The following is a 17,674-nucleotide window of genomic DNA, read 5'->3' as shown; positions in this document are numbered from 1 at the left end:
GAACTCCTGCACAACTTGACACAAACATGCTCACATCCTGAACTGCATACATGTTTTGCTTTAGAAACGACATGAAGCCTTTGGCTATTTTTAAAAGAAAAGCAAGACTGTGATATTTCCCCAGCACCTTCCTCTAGGGGCCACTTGGTTAAATGTCAGGAAAGGGAGAGTATTTCCTGGTCAGGAACATTCAGAGCTTGCTGGGAGCTGAAGTTTTGTTTTTTGTTAAGTAGGTATTTGGGGAGTCGGCTCCCGCCCCTCTCTGCCATTCCAGGGAAGTTTGTGCAGACCTTGCTGGGAGGGGGGATTTGAGAATGAGCAGCCTTGATGCCTGTGTATCGGGTGCCCGCGCTAGGAGTGGCAGGTGGTTATTTTTAGCCATCCCCATCCAGTAGAGGCATTTCAGCGTTTGTTCAATATTTAATTATCCATCCGAAATTGGCCCACGTGGCCTTGAGTTTGGAAGCGGCTCTCTGCCGTGATTTCCTCTGATTGCATAAATAAGGAAGCAAGGGAATCTCAATAGCCCTCCAAATAATAATAATGGGGAAAAAATAAGTAGATTCAGTACTTGGCAACAGGCAGACTTGGTTTCTTGGTCTAGACAGATCCCTGGTATGTTGCAGAGACAATTGTGCTGAGGACGCCTATGATGCCCTTGGACCTGCAGATGGGCTTGGTTTGTGCAGTGCAGACTCCACAGCTGCGAGGTTTTTAATCTGGGTTGTGTTCCCCCCTTTTCCCAGTTCCTGTGTTGATTTTGACAGCTGCTGGGTACTGAGTGTTGGTTTGGGGATTTTGCTTTTGTATTTCTTGTTAGCTTTTATTTCTCTCTTCTCTTCTCCTGACAGACAGGAGAGAGCTGTCGGCACCTGGGCTGTGTGATTTCTTTCTCCATGGCCCTTGGAGGTGATGCACTGACACGGCTGTGAAATGAAAAAGGCAGAGTTCCTGCAGAAAGATGTGGGGGTCATGAGGCTCTGTATCCCTCCCTGAGGTTCCTTGCTGAGGAGGCAGCAGAAAGAAGAGGAGAGAGTGGAAACTGGGCAGATAGACACCTTTGGGTCCTGCTTGGCATGGGACACCAATAAATTCGAAATCTGGAATAGACATTAGAAAAAAGACATTTATACCTCTATTTTGGAGACACTGAGTTTGCTCAGGAGTGTAGCTACAGCGGGGTTCCTGACTGGGTCATAAATGTAGTATGATCTCAGACAAGTCATTGCCCATCTCTGGTCTCTACAGCATGCCTAGCAAATAAATGTGATACAGGATGAATTGTCATTATTTCTGTTCATCCCAAGCTTGAGGGGCTACACCCAAATCTATGAGGGCTGATGTAGAAGTGCAATGTGGAACTATCCAGAAGTCTCCACAGGTAAAAGGGTACTGTTTAGAGCAGCAGGGCTTGAGCTTACAACCTGTCGTGTTGTAAGCTCTGGGCCAAAGGCTGCCCTGGGGGCTGGCGGCCTCAGTTTAAGGGAGGCCTATAATCAGGTGAGCAGATGCTGTGGCTGGAAAGATAGGTGGGACCTTGAACGGATGGCCAAGAGGTGCCCTGCCCCCAAAGCAGGATGTAGAATCAAAATAATAGTAATAATAATGATGATGACCCCCATTTCTTGAGCACTCACACAGTGTCAGGTGTTTTGAGTACTTTTTGTGTTTCACTGCATTAAGTCTTCACTGTTATCAGCCCCACTTTGTAGATGATAAAACTGAGGCTCAGACTGAAGTGGCTTGCTTCCCACCACCCCGCTGCCTAGCCCCAGAGTTTAGGATGGCTGACCCTCCCTACACTAATTAGAGCTATGACTTAGCAGCCACAAGCTAGAGTGGTGTGGAGCAGGGGGAAGCCTGAGAGATTGGGTGTCCATGATCATAGGTGCCTCTGGTGCCTGTCCAGGTGTGAAAGGGCCTGGGTCCATGCTGATGCATGGGGGAGATGCAGGGGGGTGAAGAACGAGAGAGTTGGGAGAGTGGGGCAGCCTCAGGCCTCTGTGGAGATGTTGTAGAGGTGACCTGAGGAGTGCTTATGGGCTGGGCAAGTCAGTCAAGCCCACCGGAGTTCTGGAAGATGCCAGTAGGTAAGGGTGGGGAGGCAGCAGGCAGGATGGGAGGAGCCGACAAGATTGGAAGGGTGGGCACAGAAGAGAGGCTGCGCTTCCCTCCCCAGACCAGGGCTGGACTCCTGCCTGGGGCCGAGCAAGGAACATGAAGTAGTGAGTTTTCCATGACATCCATTTCGTTTCAGTAACATATTTCAATCCCTCTGTTTTATTCTGAGATGGTGTCCCAGACTCTTTTTGGGTTTAGAACATTCTTTTTATGAAATATGAGATGACAGTCATTGTTATTTTAACACTTGAATTTGGCAAGATACAAAGTCAGGGCTCTATGTTGCCCACCCATATTATTGCTGTCCCATAGTTTTTATTTGTAAGAGTTGAACTGATTCCTGAAATTCTCAAAGAAGGGGAGTGAGGCACTCAGAAGAGACCCAGGAGTTGCCTTCATGGAAAGGGAGGGCTGGCAGCTGGTGGTGGGATCGGCCCTTGGAAGGTGCAGGGCAAAGCAAGGACTGTGTGGGGAGGGGGCCTGGCATCTGGCCTGCACTGGTGCTGGTGCTGGCGGTGGGGGGGCACAGGGCCTTCCGTGATAGAGTGGTGGGAAGGTACTGGAGACGGAAGAGGATCCAAAAGTAAGGGAAGGGGTGGCTTGTAGAACTAGATCTTGGGGAGAAGCTTGGTAGAGATGGGATCTGGGAGACTCTTGGGTCTCCCATGAACCGACTATGCAGTCACAAGTCCACATGGAATCTAGGACCTGCTCAGGGTTGTAGATTTAGGGCATGCAGGGTGGGGAGCCCAGTGTTTCCCTGTCCCCCCACCCCCCTCCAGTGAGCAGCAGCCTCCCAGCACTTCTGGAACCCTAACCTTCAGACAACCCAAGCTGCCACTCCAGGCCGCTGGCTCTGCTCCCACAGGCAGTGCTGCCTACAGAGGGAGGGGTCATTTTCCCTGCTGGCAGTGCTCTGAGGCTGGAGGGAAAGGGACAGCCTATCACAGGGACATTAATGGTCCATGCTCCTCCAACTTCTTTTTCTTTATGTTTATGTTAAGAGTTCCCTAGTTCCTAGAATAACAAAAATAGTAACTATATTATAAAATAAAAGAAAACAATCACCTTTAATCCCAGCACTTACTGATAAACTCCAGGAGTATTTGGGGTTTATTTCGCAAATGCTGTACCCCTTCAGCCACACCTCTAGCCCTAGAGAGTTCTGTTTTTTGGTTTGGTTTTGGCAGTACTGGGACTTGAACTCAGAACCTTGTGCCCTCTTTCTAGGTAAGTGTTATACCACACACCCAGCCCTCTTCCCTTTTTAAAGTTTTTGAAAAATTCTAAAACATTTGAAAGAATAGAAAAGATTTGAAAATAATATTGCCAACATCCGTGCACTCATCTCTCAGATTGAATAAATATGAACTTGCTATACTTTCTGTTTTTCTTAGAAATAAAATGACGCAAGTGTAGAAGTCATTAAAGTATTAAACCCCAACCCCGCCCTCACCTATTTTTTACATAGGGCCTGTGAGCTAAAAAGCTGGGTTTTTTTTTTTTTGCCTGTTTTTTTTTTTTTTTCAGAATTTTATTGTCTTTATTCTGAATGCTTGGACAATGGAAAAAAATTAAATGTGAAAGAATGCCCCCATTGTTCATTTGTAGAAATTGAACAAAATTTTGGATATCATACTAATGCTTCTCTGAAAAAGTAAATATCCACGGCCCATTAATCTTCACTCTGTGAATGATCAAAGTATTAGTGGGAGACACTCAACATCCAAGCCTGTTTGTTTTTTTGAGACAGGGTCTCTCTTTGTAGCCCAGGCTGGCCTCAAACTCACAATCCTCCTACCTTGGCCTCCTGAGTGCTGAGATTACAGGTGTGGGCCTACATGTCTGGCTCAAGAATATTTTTAACGTGAAAATTATGTAAAACTCAAATTCCAGTGTCCCTAATTAAAGTTCCAACCGTGTTCATTTGTTTATGAATTGTCCATAGCTGTTTTTCACACTGCAAAGGCAGACGTGGATGGTTGAGACAGACCATATGGCTTCATAAGCCTAAAATATTTGCTGTCAGGCCCTTTTTGGAAAAAGTTTGTTGACCCCCTGACCTCTAGCTATGGCTGCTTACTTTCTCTCCAGGGATAACCAGCTGCCTGAAGATAGTAGGTATCTTGCACCATGTTCTTTATGCTTTTACTACATACCCACATGCTTAAAAATACGCAGAATTACATTACATTGTGTAATGTAATTCACAGAGTGAATGTCAGCCTCAAAGGGGCCCTCCAGCTGCAAAGAAAAGGGGTGCAGGAGAAAACTCAGGAATGAAAAGGAGATGGGCCCCTGCAGACTGAAATTACTAGAAGTCTTTAGAGGAAAAAAAAAAACTCAGGGAAGAAAGAAGCCTTCAGAGCTGTTCTTTCTCAGAGTGGCCAGGAAGTCCGGAGTTCCCTGGAAGAATGGGAATTCTTTGGAAGTGGGATGTCTCTCAGGATAAGCGTAGGGAAAATGTTGTTAAGTAGTGTGAGTGGAGGAATAAAGTCTGGTGATAAAGTCTATAGATGTTGAGTAGTGTATGGGGTTTACGCTGGGTTGTTAATGAGGAGAGCCAGAGGTCAGGAATGGAATGAACCCTTGCCCTGCCCTGTTGGAGAGGTGCTGCACAGGACTCTGAGATGTAACCGGGATGAGCTCATTCTCTCCACTGCTGAGTACCAACTCCGAGCCTGACCCCTTTGTCTCCTCTGCACCCCACCAGGTGCTCTATGTTTAGTGAGGGTCCTCAGGGCAGGGATGGGTGCCCTGAACACTGAGCCCTTTGTGTCAACCCCATGTCCTTCTCACCAGACTCTACCCCCCTCCCCAGCAGCAGTGGAGAGTGTCCTCGCACTCTGAACCACAGTTCTGTGGCTTCATGGGGTCTCCCAACCCCAAACCTGATGTCATAAAAACAAAATGTGAAATGCAAGATGTCCCTCATGTTGTTCTGGTGTGTGACAGGGGCTGGGATAGCTTGGGAATATGGAGAGGGGACCAGGACAGGGAGGATGCTGGGTGGCCTGAGGGATTGGTGACTCGTCCTCTCGCTCATCTGTGCACAGTGGCTCCTGTCTCCAAATGGGGCACCCCTCAGATTCGGGAATCCCTGGGCTTGCATCCTGCCCTCTGTCTCCTATAACCTCAGTTTCCTCCTGTTGAAGTCGGAGCTGATGTTCTTACTTGGGAAGTCAGTTTTAAGATAGAAACACACACACACACACACACACACACACACACACACACACACACACGGCATGGGTACTGTCTCTCTAGATCTGTTTTTCACATTTCCTGGAGGTCCATTTTTATTACACACAGCCTGTTGTTCTAGCACTATTTGTTGAAAAAAAAATTACCTTTGTCACCATCAGTTTACCTGGGGCCTTTTTTCCAAAAGTGTCATATGCGTGCAGGTCTATTTCTGGACTGTTCCATTGATCTATGTGTCTTATCCTTATGCTAATACCACTCCGGCTTGTGTACATTAGCTATATTTTGAGACTGTGAAGTATGCCTTGAAAACAGTCAATGTAAGTCCTCCAACCTTTTTCTCCTTTCTCACTTGACTGGCTATTCTAAGTCCTTTGCTTTGCCATCTAAATTTAAAATTCAGCTTGTCAGTGTCTTTGAAAAGCTTGCAAGGATTTTGATTGGGATTGCATTGGTCAGTTTGAGAGAAATTCGCTCTTACCACTACTGAGCTTTCCAGTCCTTGGAGCCCATTTGTTTAGATCTTTGTTAATATCTTCCAGCAGTGGCTTTTAGTTATTGATCTTGTATGTGTTAAGTTTATTAAGTATTTTGTGATGTTCTTTGTAATCACTGTGAAGGATCTGGAATGTTGCCAGATTTACAGGCTAAGAAATTGGTCTGAGAGCTTTGTGGGTACTGGGGGAAGGCACAAGATCCCTGGGTCAGAGACACCGGATCTGTGACTCAGTCAGGGCTTAGTAGCCAGTGTGAACTTCAAATTCACATTGGTGCCCCTCCCCCAATACCTAGGGCTATTCTAGGGCATAAATAAAAGGATCCATTCTGCTGTTTTTCCAATATAACCTCACGTCTCTTTCAGAATCTGCTATGCAATCTATGAGTCAACTGTTCCTTAGTCTAAAAATTACACAGGGAACTGAATAAAATTCAATTTAGTATTACATCATCAAATTAGGAGTTCAGGGATAATTTAAAATTGAATTCCAAGTTGTCAAATCCAGAAAGGTAAAGAATGTTTTAAAATTATATGTAAAAATGAATAAATATATGCTTAAAACTTTATGCCTAGCTGAATTTACTAGAAAAGATAAACCTGGTATATAGCCACATGATTCTAATTTAATAAGACAGTTTTAAAACAAAAGTGCAGAACACTAAATACGAGGAAGATTTTTGGGAAAAAGAAATCATTTATCATTAATGAATGAAGTGAAAAAGTAAGACGAATTTAGAAATACATCTGTATATTTAAGTTTTTATAATCCCAGCTCCTCCTGAAGTGCTATAATTAGAACTTCTATGCCCTAAAGAAGTATTGTTGGTGTAATTAGTATCTGTACTAAGGATAAAAGGATAAAATACAGAGGGTGTAAGTGGAACATTCTCTGTGCATGGCTGTAAAAACATCTTCAAGCTATGTTACAAAATGCACAACAGAAGTCCTATACATTGTTGTAGGTTTTAGGCCCTTCCACATGTCATTTGATAACAAGTATATTGTACAGAAAGGAAGTTTGCATTAACTATGGCTACAATTATGTTGCTCAAAGGAAGCTCTCTCCTCTTTTAAAGCAGTTGTCAATTTGGGAGAAGAGAGATGAGAGCCCTGATGGTCCTTGACCCTGAGTGATCTGAGGTTCTGTTCTTGCATGCTACCAGAATAAAAGTTGAACCTTGATTGTTGGGGTATTAGTGTCCTAGGGCTACTGAAACAAATTACAACAGCCTAAGTGCCTTCAAGCAGTGCAAATTAATTATTTTACCGTTCTGGAGGTCAGAAGTCTGAAGTCAGTTTCAGTGGGCTATAGTCAAAGGTATTGGCAGGGTTTCCATCCTTTTGGAGGCTCCTGGGAGAACAATTTCCTTGTCTTTTTCAGCTTGGTGGCCCCACCTTTCTCAGCTCTCCTTTCTTGATGTCATCACTTTCTCTGTCTTCTCTTTTTGTGGTACTGGGGTTTGAACTTAGGACCTTGAGCTTGCTAGGCAGGTGCTGTACCACTTGAGTCACACCCCCAGCTGTCTACCTCCCTCTTATAAGGAGCTTTGTGGCTGAACTCTGTATTGCACATGTGTAATCCCAGCATTCAAGAGGGTGAATCAGGAGGATTATGATTTCAAGGCCAGCCTAGGCTACATAGCTAGAACCTGTTAAAGAAAAAATTAAAAAAAAAAAAAAAGGAACTTTTGGGTCCAAGGGGGACCCAAAGAATCCAAGATAATCTTTTTTTCCCAACTCAAGATCCTTAATCACATCTTCAAAGTCCCTTTTACCATTTAAAGTGACACATTCATAGGTTCCAGGGATTGTGTGCTCTTTGGGGGCCATTACTCACCTGTCACAGATAGGTAAGGCTTAGTGACCTCTAAGTAACAACTGCCCCACAGATGGGTGGCCAAAGGCTGAACTGGGAAAAATGTGCCAGGGGAGGCAGGGACTTATCTGATAAGGGACTTATCAGAATCATATTTTGGCAAACATTCTTCATCTTGCTGTTAACAGCAGAGAAGAACAATATGGATGTACTTCATTCACACATGCACACACACACGCGCACACACACACACACATGTGTATGTGCATGGTGGGTTTTACCCTGGGTTTCCCACTCAGTTCGCCTGGTCACTACCTTGGGAGCTGGTGTCCAGGTGTGGGAGCTGTGTTCTCTCACCCATGCCTTTGTTTCTAAGTCTGCTTTTTGGGCTTTCCTGACCCACATTCTCTGCTGGTTTCCATGTTTTGTTTTCTGATTCTGTTTTTTTCTCTGTTTTCATTTCCTTTCTCTTCAGATCTATTCAGAGGGTTCAGTTTGTACTGAATCATTTTATCACCTATTTATATTTTAATGTTACTATTAATTTTTGGAAGTCTTAGTAATTTCTCATTCAGAAAGTAGTGCTGTCACCTGTCCCCACTGAGCCTGCCCAATCTCCAAAGAGAAGTTCTGAAAATGAGCTTGATATTTTTCTATGTGACAGCACACACACACACACACACACACACACACACACATAAAGTAAGATGTATTCATTTTTAATCATCTAAACAGCAAATGTATTTCAACCTATGGTAAGCCTTAACTTTAAAAAGATTTTTTGGGGATGGTTTTTTGTTTGTTTGAGACAAGGTCTCACTAGGTAGCCTAGGCTGACCTTACATTCATGATCTTCCTACCTCAGCCTCCCGAGTGCTGGAATTACAGGTATACGCCACCATGCCAGGAAGGCCTTACCTTTTTATTTTGAAATGATTGCAGATTTCCAGGCAGTTGCCCAAATAGTATAGGTGGTCCCATGGAGGACCCATGTGCCCCGGGTTGTGTCTTGCATGGCTGTAGTCTGCACCCTCAGCTGCTACTCTGCAGCCAAGGGATCACCTGGAGTGCTCCACTAGGTGAACAAATTGTATTTATTACTCTTTGGTGGTGAGGGAGAACACAGGGATGGGCCACCTGGGGCTTCTCAGTAGGAATGTGTTAGGGACCATGTTTGGTAAGGTCTCGGCATGGGTTGTGTGGTTTAGGGGATGTTTCAGGCAGAGGGTTCCCTGAAGATCCATTGGCTGTTATCAGAAAGCTGAGGGAGGCGAGGCTAGGATTGGGTACCCAATCTTGTCTCTTGTGGGGGGAGGAGGTTTGCATGTTGCTGATGCTGTCGTTGGTAAAGAAGCAGCAGCTGTTCATTTTCCCTGAGTTGGTATTTTGTGGGTGGCACAGTGACCTTGTCTTTGTGGGTTGCTTAGACACAGTTAGGAAATGACCTCACCCTGTCTTGCTTATCACAGTCTCACAGTCACCTCATCTGTGGTTGGTGTCCTGGGAGATGCTTCCTGTCCAAAAGGAGACTAATGTGTCTCGAATGTGATTGTCAGGCAGGCCTCCAAAAAAAAGGGTGACTTTTTTTTTCCTTCCTCACCTTTCTGCACGATGGTACAATGTGTGTGTACAGTTCTCTGCCTCATTGCTCATCATGTGCATAGATGTGTGGGTACCACTACAAGAGAGAGGCAGGATCAAGACCGTTCCATCTTCGCCAATACCTTCCTGTGCTGACCCCTGTTGCCTGCTCCCTCCTGCCTGCCCCCACCCTCACTATCCTCTTGACAACGCCTACTGGTTTTTGTTCTTGTTTTTATCATTTTGAAAATAAATGGGGTCATGTGTGTGCTATGAGACCTTGTCATGCTGACTTTTCATTCAACAGGATGCATTTGAGACCCATTTAAATTGTACAGATCAATAGCATGCTCTGTTTTTATTGCTGAGTAGTATTCCATGGAATGTGTGGTGCTCCTCTCTCTTTCTCTCTCTGTGGTCCCAGGACTTCACGTATCATGCATACTAGGCAGGCACTGTGCCACTGAGCCACACCCCAGGCTCTATACTCCTTTTCTGTTGCTACTGTAACAAGTTAGAATGTAGCTTGAACAACACAGGTTTTTTTTTTACTACAGTTCTGTAGTCAGATGTCTGGCAATGGTCCTGCCAGACCAAGATCAGGTGTCAGCAGGCTCTAGGGAAAAACCCATATCAGTGTGCATTCCCTGTTTGCAGAATTCAGTTTCACGTGGGTGTAGGACTGTGGTCCCTCTGTTCTTGCTGGTCAGCTGAAAGCTGGGCCCAGTCTCAAGATGGTGGCCACCTGCATTCCTTGGCTCCTGACCACCCTCATCTGTTGGCAAAGCCAGCAGTGGTGGCTGGAGTCCTCTCATGCTTGCAATGTCTCCTGCCTCTTGCTCATTGCATTTCTCTGGGTCACTTTTGGCTGTCCTCTTCCACATTTAAGGACTTACATGAGTAGACTGTTCCCACCTGGTTAATCCAGAATCATCTCTCATCTTGCAATCTTTATCCAGAATTGCTTAGGCAAAGTCCTTTTTTCGCTACATCCAGTAGCATGAGCACAGGCTCTGGGGATAAGGGTATGGATTTCTTTTTTTTTTTTTTTTGTGGTAGAAGGTTTTGAACTCAGGGTCAAACCTTTGCTAGGGCAGGTGCTCTGCCACTTGAGCCACTCCACCAGCTAGAGTGTCAACTTCTTTGGGGGCCATTCTGCCTTACACATTAGGGGGGCCACAGTTTTAATCACACACCTATTGAAGGATATTTGCTTGTTTCCAGTTTTGTGCTATTACAAACAAAGTTGCTATGAACATCTTAAGAAAAATGTACATAAATGGGTCACATTCTGTATATTTTTACAACTGATTTTTTTTTCACTTGACATCCTATTTCTGAGTTTTACTCATGTAAAGATCCAGGTCTTTTATCATGCTGTTGTATTCCATGTGAATGGTTTTCCTGACAGCTGTACCTTTTTCCTTGCCATATAGCATTCCACAGACCGACTCCTCCAAAATGCATAATCTATTCCCCTTTGGTGTACATTTAGGGTGCTTCTGCTTTTTTGCACCTACAAATAGTGAACATCTTTGTGCAGCTCCTTGTGCACAGGATGAAGCATTTTTCCAGATCAGATCTGTAGGAGAGAAATTTCTGGTCCTAGAGTGTGTGCAGTGTCATCTCAACTAGCCATTGTCTAATTGTTCTCTGAAATCTTTGTACTCCACTAGCAGAGATAAAAGAGTTCCATGGTATCTCTGACAACTGTTTGGAGCCACTGCTTTTTTTAATTTCTGGCTTCTTTTAAATCTCTTTTTCATTCCAGACTGAGGTTTAGAGGTTCTAAACCTCTCTAAAAGATGTGAAATGGCATGTGGTCGTTTCTTGATCACTGTGAGGACCCCCCACCCATCCCCACACACCCAACGTGCACTCTATCCACACCCTCGCTGACTTCGTCTCTGCTGACAGTTGCCCCAGGTCACTGCCTCCCACCTGCGTTCAAGCATTAAAGTCTGGGCACTGCAACCCAACAACTGAAATTTGGTGTCTTGTCTGAAATTACAGGATGTTCCTCAGGCCCGCCGTGTTTCCATGGCAACAAGTAACAGTCATCCTTCATGATTAGGTGGTATCCATGGCAACCAAGCCAGCAGCATTTGAATGAAACCGATTTTACTTTATTTATTTTTTGCAAACAAATGAAGGTTAAAATGCATTTTTCTGGCAGTGGCTTCCGAGAATAGGAAGACAGCCTGGTCTTACTGGTAAAATGAAGATTTGTTCAGTCCCTTAGTGGAATAGGGAGGGATCAAGGATCAGCTGATCCCAGGGTCCAGTTTCTCAGAGAGTCCGGAGGTAATATAGAGGTCACATAACGAGTGTAAGCTGAGGAAAGGCTGTGGTGCTCTGAGGTCTGGGGGGTGACTTGAAAGAGGTCGCTGGGTCTCCCTTCCCACAGTCATTTCCCAGACATGCTACTTTCATGCTGTGTGATCTTTTCGGATTCCCTAAACCTCTTTGGGATTCTGCTTGCAGCAGCTGTGTTGCTCAGACCTCTTAGTGTCTATTTCCCAGACTGTACCGCTAGGTCAAAGGTCAAAGGAGGCAGTGCTTAAGTCTGAAGTTAAATCCCCAGAGGCAGAAGCCAACTTAGGTCCCTGCCTTCTTTTTCTGTGTAAAATACAGGTCTTTTACTTTGAGGGAGGGGAGTGGGGGCGTGAAGGTGGTCATCACTCTTACTCTCTGTCTCACTGTGATGATTAATCAGGAGCCCAGATGCTGAAACAGGTTGACCTGGAGCTGCACAGCAGAATCAGGTTCAAATCCAGTCCCCTCTGCACTGCATGTTTCAGACCCTCTCTTCCTTGAGGCTATAAATGTGGATTTGGGGGCTGTTTAAGGAACTCTCAGCAGATTCTTTTGCTTCTACCTGGAAGATGTGTAGAAGTCAGTTTTGCCTCTCTGAACCTCAGTTACTTCATCTAGAAAACAGCACACTGTGACTGTCAAGTGCCACATGGGACTGTATCTGAAATGGTCCAAGACATTCGTTTTCGGTGGGAGCTGTAAAAAAACAAAAGTACTATTTTTGTGCATAAAGCCCGGTATGTATACAGTACTTTAAAGACCGTGTGTCTTTGATATTAAATTTTATGGGGGGGTACTAGGAAACCAGAGACTAAGAAGACCTTTTATGGGGAGTGATCATGAAAAAAAGGTTGAAACATTGGCCCAGAACCCAGAAATCTCTTTATTGTTATCAACTTTGTGTTTAGAGCTTGTGGCAGGCTGGAAACCGTTTTGAGTATTGGGTCAGGAGAGAGCCCAGCCTGGCCCAGACCCTGCCCGTATCGTGACAGTGGCATGTCATAGCTGCTCAGGGTTTTGTCTCTAGGTAAAGGAGGTGTCATAGTCCCATGAGTGGTTCTCAGGGAGCTGAGAACCTATCTGGTGGGTCATTCTGGGGCCCAGCTGGGAGCAGATGCCATACACACTAGGTTGACTTGAGGGGGGCTAGGTAGGGGGCTGTGACAAAGTTGTGTCAGGTATGGGGAAGCACAGGCTCTTCCATGGAGACCCTTAAGAGGAGCAGGGTGGAGAACATGGTACTGGAAGGTAAGGGCCTGGAGATTGGATGATTCAGTGAAGAGCAGCCAACCGTAGAACTCTCTTTCCTCTGACCCACCAGGGGTTTCCCTTGGCCAAGCCCCACGAAAGCCCAAGGTTCACAGAGCAGTGGACCTGCAGTGGGAGGCAGGTGGAGAGAGTGAACCTGGGGCAAAGGGACACCACCTGGGGAGGTACCAAGGTTCCCTTTGTGTTCTGTTGGAGTACAGAGCCCTGCCCTGGGCTTGGGCTCAAAGGCCCAGTGAGTCAGGGAGGAGAGCCCTCTACTTTGCCCCAGAGAGCAGCTCTGATCCCAAATGCCCTACAGCCTCCTCATTGGGCTGTCCATTTTCTCAGCTATGTTACCCAGGCTGGCCCAGAACTTCTGGGCTCAAGTGATCTTCCACCTCAGCCTTCTAAGTGGCTGGGACAACAGGTGTGCCACTGTGTAGGATCTCAGGGCTTCTGAATGCAAGTTGAAAGCTATTTGGGAGCATCCAAGAGACTCATTGATACTGATCTGTTGGCTTTGGGAATATTGGAGAAGCTGCTTCCCCTCTGGCCTCGGTTTTATCATTTTATCATTTGTAAAATGGGAGATTGGACCAGGTAACTTTGAGAATCTCCTGGCTGAGAACCAAGAGGCAGGATTCTGGGAGGAACCTTGCAATCACCAGTCTTGGTTCCACAGTCTGTGGAGAGGGTCATTTCCCCAAGGCTGAACCATGTTCACTGGAGGCAATCCAGGCCATTCATGAGGGAGAGAGGACTTCCTGGGTAAAGGTGTGGGAGTGAACATTCCCACCCCATGGCAGGCACAGTAAAATTGGTTGGCGAGGGAAGCAATTTGTGGGGTGCCAGTGCCACAGAATGTCTCTAGGTGCCTGTGTGAGGCAGTCAGCCTCTCTGAGGGCACCCAGGGCAATAGAAGCAGGCTACTCTGGGTCTGACTGTGCCTGACCTTGTGTGGTGCCCACTTGGAGCCTTTTTCTTTTCCCTGAAGAGGAGGCTGGCCCAGGTCTGCCTCTGGCTGAGTTGTGCATCCCAGACTGAGGGGTGAGTGACGGTTATGTGTTGATCCCTTGGCTGGACATTTAAACCTGGGGTCTCAGTACCTCAGGAGCCATGGACTTACTAGCCGTGTGATCTTAACTAGTGGCTGTAGTCTGAACTTCATTTTCTGCCCTGGTAAAATAGAAATAACAACTCCTGCTTGACCGGGCACAGTGCCTTGCACATGGATAGGACTCAGAGGTGGGGTGACTTCTTCTGTCACAGAGCACTAGGGGACACCTCCGAGGTGGTGATGTGCACTGTTACAGAGCACATGTGGGTGCTGGGGGAAGGTTGGGGGAGGAGAGATGAAGGCAGATGGGGGTGCGTGGGAAGAGATTTCCTAGGGAAACCTCCAAAAAGAGTAGGTGTCTGTCGAGTGTGACTAGCAGACACGGTGGAGGAGAGGGGAGGAAAGCTCTAAGCAGGAAAACACAGCAAGGGAGCAGCCAGGGCCTTAAGAGGTGGCTGTCACTGGGCTGCAGAGGAGTGTCTGTGAAGGAGGCTTTTTGTGGAGGAGGTGACCCAGGGCTGGATAGGTGACTTTGCCTGCCTGGCTCTTAGCCAGTGCTGAGGACTGGAGCCTGTCTTTGTTTGGTGAGGGGCTCAGGTCTGTTCCTCCATGCTTCTGGGGACCTTTGTCCAACTTTGTCCAATTGACTATCTGCACAGAATGGAGTGGAAAGTGCGAGGGAGAGTCCTGCCTTTCAGGAACCCTCTCCTATGAGCGCCTGTGTCCTCCATCCCGTGGCTGCTCACATCCTCACTCCGTAGGCACCTGCAGTGGTCTGGGGTGTACATGGAGCATCTGCTTGAAGGTGAACGTGCGTGCAGCACCTCTCACTCTGCACCCATGTGTCACCATGTCCTGGGGAAATCTCTGCTCTGTCCCTTTTCTCCCTGTGAGTCAACAGGTCTTTCTCAAGTGTCTCCATGCACCAGACTGTGTGCAGGGCACTGGGGTTGTAGCGATGCAGCCAGCTCAGGTGTGGCGTGGGCATCAGGAGTTCTCTCTCTCTCTGGAAATGACAGCTTTGACGGGAGAGACTCAGGTCCAGCTATTGCTAAGGAGCCAGAAGAGGCCAAGGCCAAAGGCAGAGGGCCAGCAAGGGTCTCCTCCTCCTACTAGTTAGGCTGGTGGAGAGCCCCGTGGGGAGTCCTCTGAGGGCACTACCCATTCAGCAGAAAAAAGGTAGCAAGCATGGTCTGGGGAACCTGCAAGGAAGTGGCCGGGTTGGACTGACTCAGGTTAAAGTTTTGCATTAGCCGTCACTATTTCCGAATATAAATGTTTCATATCTTAAAAAACTATGGGAAGTTGTGGCCACACTGCCCTGTCCCCTGTCCCCCTGCCATCTTCCCCAGCCTCCAGCTGAAGCTGGGCATTTGGCTACTTTCCATGGTTCAAGTACCTGCCAGGCCTCTGAAGGTCTCCCACAGCTCTGGGCTTCATGCTTGCTGGGCAGGCGCTTTACCACTTGAGCCAGCCCTCTCCCCGGCTTAAAGCCTCTGCAGGTCTCCTAGACTTAACGCTTCTGGACAACAAGGTATGGATTGGAAGTCAGAGGTCATGGATTCTCATGACCAAAGGGACCTGGGAGGGCCTCGAAGCTCCCATCCAGTGTGGCATCCCAGGACAGGGCTCAGTTATCCAGCTGTTACATACCTCCAGTGGTGGGGGGAGGGGGGCGCTCACTGCATCATGAGACTGTGGGCTTCAAGTGCAGACTTTGGGGAGCTTTTTTAAAAAAAATCGTGGTAAATACAGAAAATTTGGCATTTAGGTACATTTACAATGTTATGTGACCATCCTTACTATCCATTTTTTTTTTTAAACTTTTCCCTTTTCCCAAAGGGAAACTGTGCTATTCAGCAATAACTTCCTTTTGCCCCTCTCCACCACCCCTGGTAATCTGCATTCTGTCTTTATGGATTTGACTAGTCTAGAAACTTCCTATAGGTGTAATCTTACAATTTTGTCATTGTTTATGCCACCAGCATGATGTTTTCAAGGTTCATCCACATTGTCACATGTGCTGGTGACAATCCTTTGCATGTGTACACAATGCTGTGTATGATGACACTTGAATTGTATGTCTGAGTCACTGTTTTCACTTCTTTAGGGTATATGCATAGGAGTGGGATGGCTAGGACATGGGTATTCTACCGTTAATTTTGGAGGTGGCTGCAACACTTTTCCCCGACAGCTGCACCATTTTATAGGGACCAGATTGTATGTTGTCCTGGCCTGGATGGGGTGATAGGAGGGTGATGGCATCTCTATCAGAGCTATTGAATTGTCTCACTCTTTCTCTCCCTGTCTTGACAGAGTCACCCCAAGAAAGACCGGGCTCCCGGCGCAGCCTGCCCGGCAGCCTCTCAGAGAAGAGCCCCAGCATGGAGCCCTCCGCTGCTACACCGTTCCGGGTCACGGTAACTATCTCTGCGTCACCACCACCGCCACCACCATCACCACCTCACCTGGGGTGCTGCTTTGTGACCCCGCGGCCCCCCTTTCTGGAGCCTCATGGACCGGGAGAGCACCCAGCCTCCCTTGCTCTAGGTATCCAATCCCTCGGCAGCTCCCTTCTCTGTGGCTCAGCCCTACATGTTCTCCCCCCTCCCCGCCATGGGTCCCATCCTTTAAGAGATGGGACAGGTGGAGGACAGTCCTAAAGGCCACCAGGTCTGGGAAGAGAAGAGGCTGGGTTAAATTAGTGTACCCCAGGTGTGCACACATGCATACACTGCTCTTCCTCCACCCTTAAGATGCACAGTTTTTGTTTCTGTATTTTAATGTCTCTCCTGGAACAGTCCTTGGCGTGCCCTAATTTAATTCTGTCTTGGTGGGAAATAAAATAATTCTGTATTCTCCAATTGATGAGGCTTAAGAATTGACAAACACAGCATATATACTATAACTATTGAATTTGGGCAATTTGTATATGTACTTTTAAAAAAAATTGCAATCCTAAATGACTATATGGAAACAGAATGTAGTGACCCTTACCATCTGACTGCCACACCCCTATGTATGCACACATACATGCACATGTATGTGCGCGCGCACACACACACACACACACACACACACACACTCCCTCGTTCAGCAAGCACTTCTGTGTCCCTCCATCCGGTGCTGTGGCAGGCACCAACACACAGAGAAGTAGTAGACACACTGTCTTCCTTCTGGGAGCTCAGGTCCGGATCAGAAATGGAACTTTGATCATTTAGTCAGCCACTCGTTCTCTCAGGAAATTTCACAGTGTGCTTGCTTCATGCAGGCGTCATTCTGTCTGGACGTGGGTTGAGAGGGGGATGTTGGTCAGTGGAACACAGGTGACAAGGCCCTGGATCTGCTCTGAGGTTGATACTAAGGGCTGCTGTGATGGTGGAGAAGGGCTTCTTTAAAGTGATGTGGTTGAGAAGTGATGGATGAGATGAGGCTCAGTGGATGAGGAGCCAGTTCTGTGGCAAGTGAGCAGAGAGAACAGAGAGAGCACAAGCCTGTCTGTCCCAGCTCAGGGTAGCTGAGAGTGACTGACTGTCCCTGGTGGGTGGGAGAGGTGCCTCTGGCCCTGGAAGGTCAGCAGGAATTGGCTAGGCAAGAGTAGGGGTGGGGGCTAGGCAAGAGTAGGGAGGAGTAGCAGGTAGATGTGGCTACACTTGACCCTGGGGTATGTGGAGTGTCCACCTGCTGCCTGGGCCTGGTGCTCGGGGGTCTGGAGGAACAGGTAGGTGGTGAGGGTAGGTCGGGAGAAGTGTATAGGGGTTTCCCCAGTATTCTTCATCCTCTTGCCTGTCATTTTGGCACTAAAAAAAAAAAAAAAAGCTTTGCTTATAAG

The 17,674-nt window shown here is 47.0% G+C and overlaps 1 protein-coding gene across 7 annotated transcripts in view; it reads left to right on the top strand.

Annotated features, from left to right (window-relative positions):
• Dab2ip (DAB2 interacting protein) overlaps positions 1 to 17,674 on the top strand; it is a 184,863-nt gene that overhangs the window by 70,048 nt on the left and 97,141 nt on the right. For all 7 annotated transcript variants that reach the window (XM_074051086.1, XM_074051092.1, XM_074051084.1 and 4 more), the window contains exon 2: positions 16,159 to 16,262. In XM_074051086.1, coding sequence (XP_073907187.1) covers positions 16,159 to 16,262 — 104 coding nt within the window. The remainder of the gene's footprint in view (positions 1 to 16,158; positions 16,263 to 17,674) is intronic.

Source organism: Castor canadensis, chromosome 13 (assembly GCF_047511655.1).
Source record: "Castor canadensis chromosome 13, mCasCan1.hap1v2, whole genome shotgun sequence".
Classification (NCBI taxonomy): domain Eukaryota; kingdom Metazoa; phylum Chordata; class Mammalia; order Rodentia; family Castoridae; genus Castor; species Castor canadensis.
This window is presented reverse-complemented; position numbering and strand designations above follow the sequence as displayed.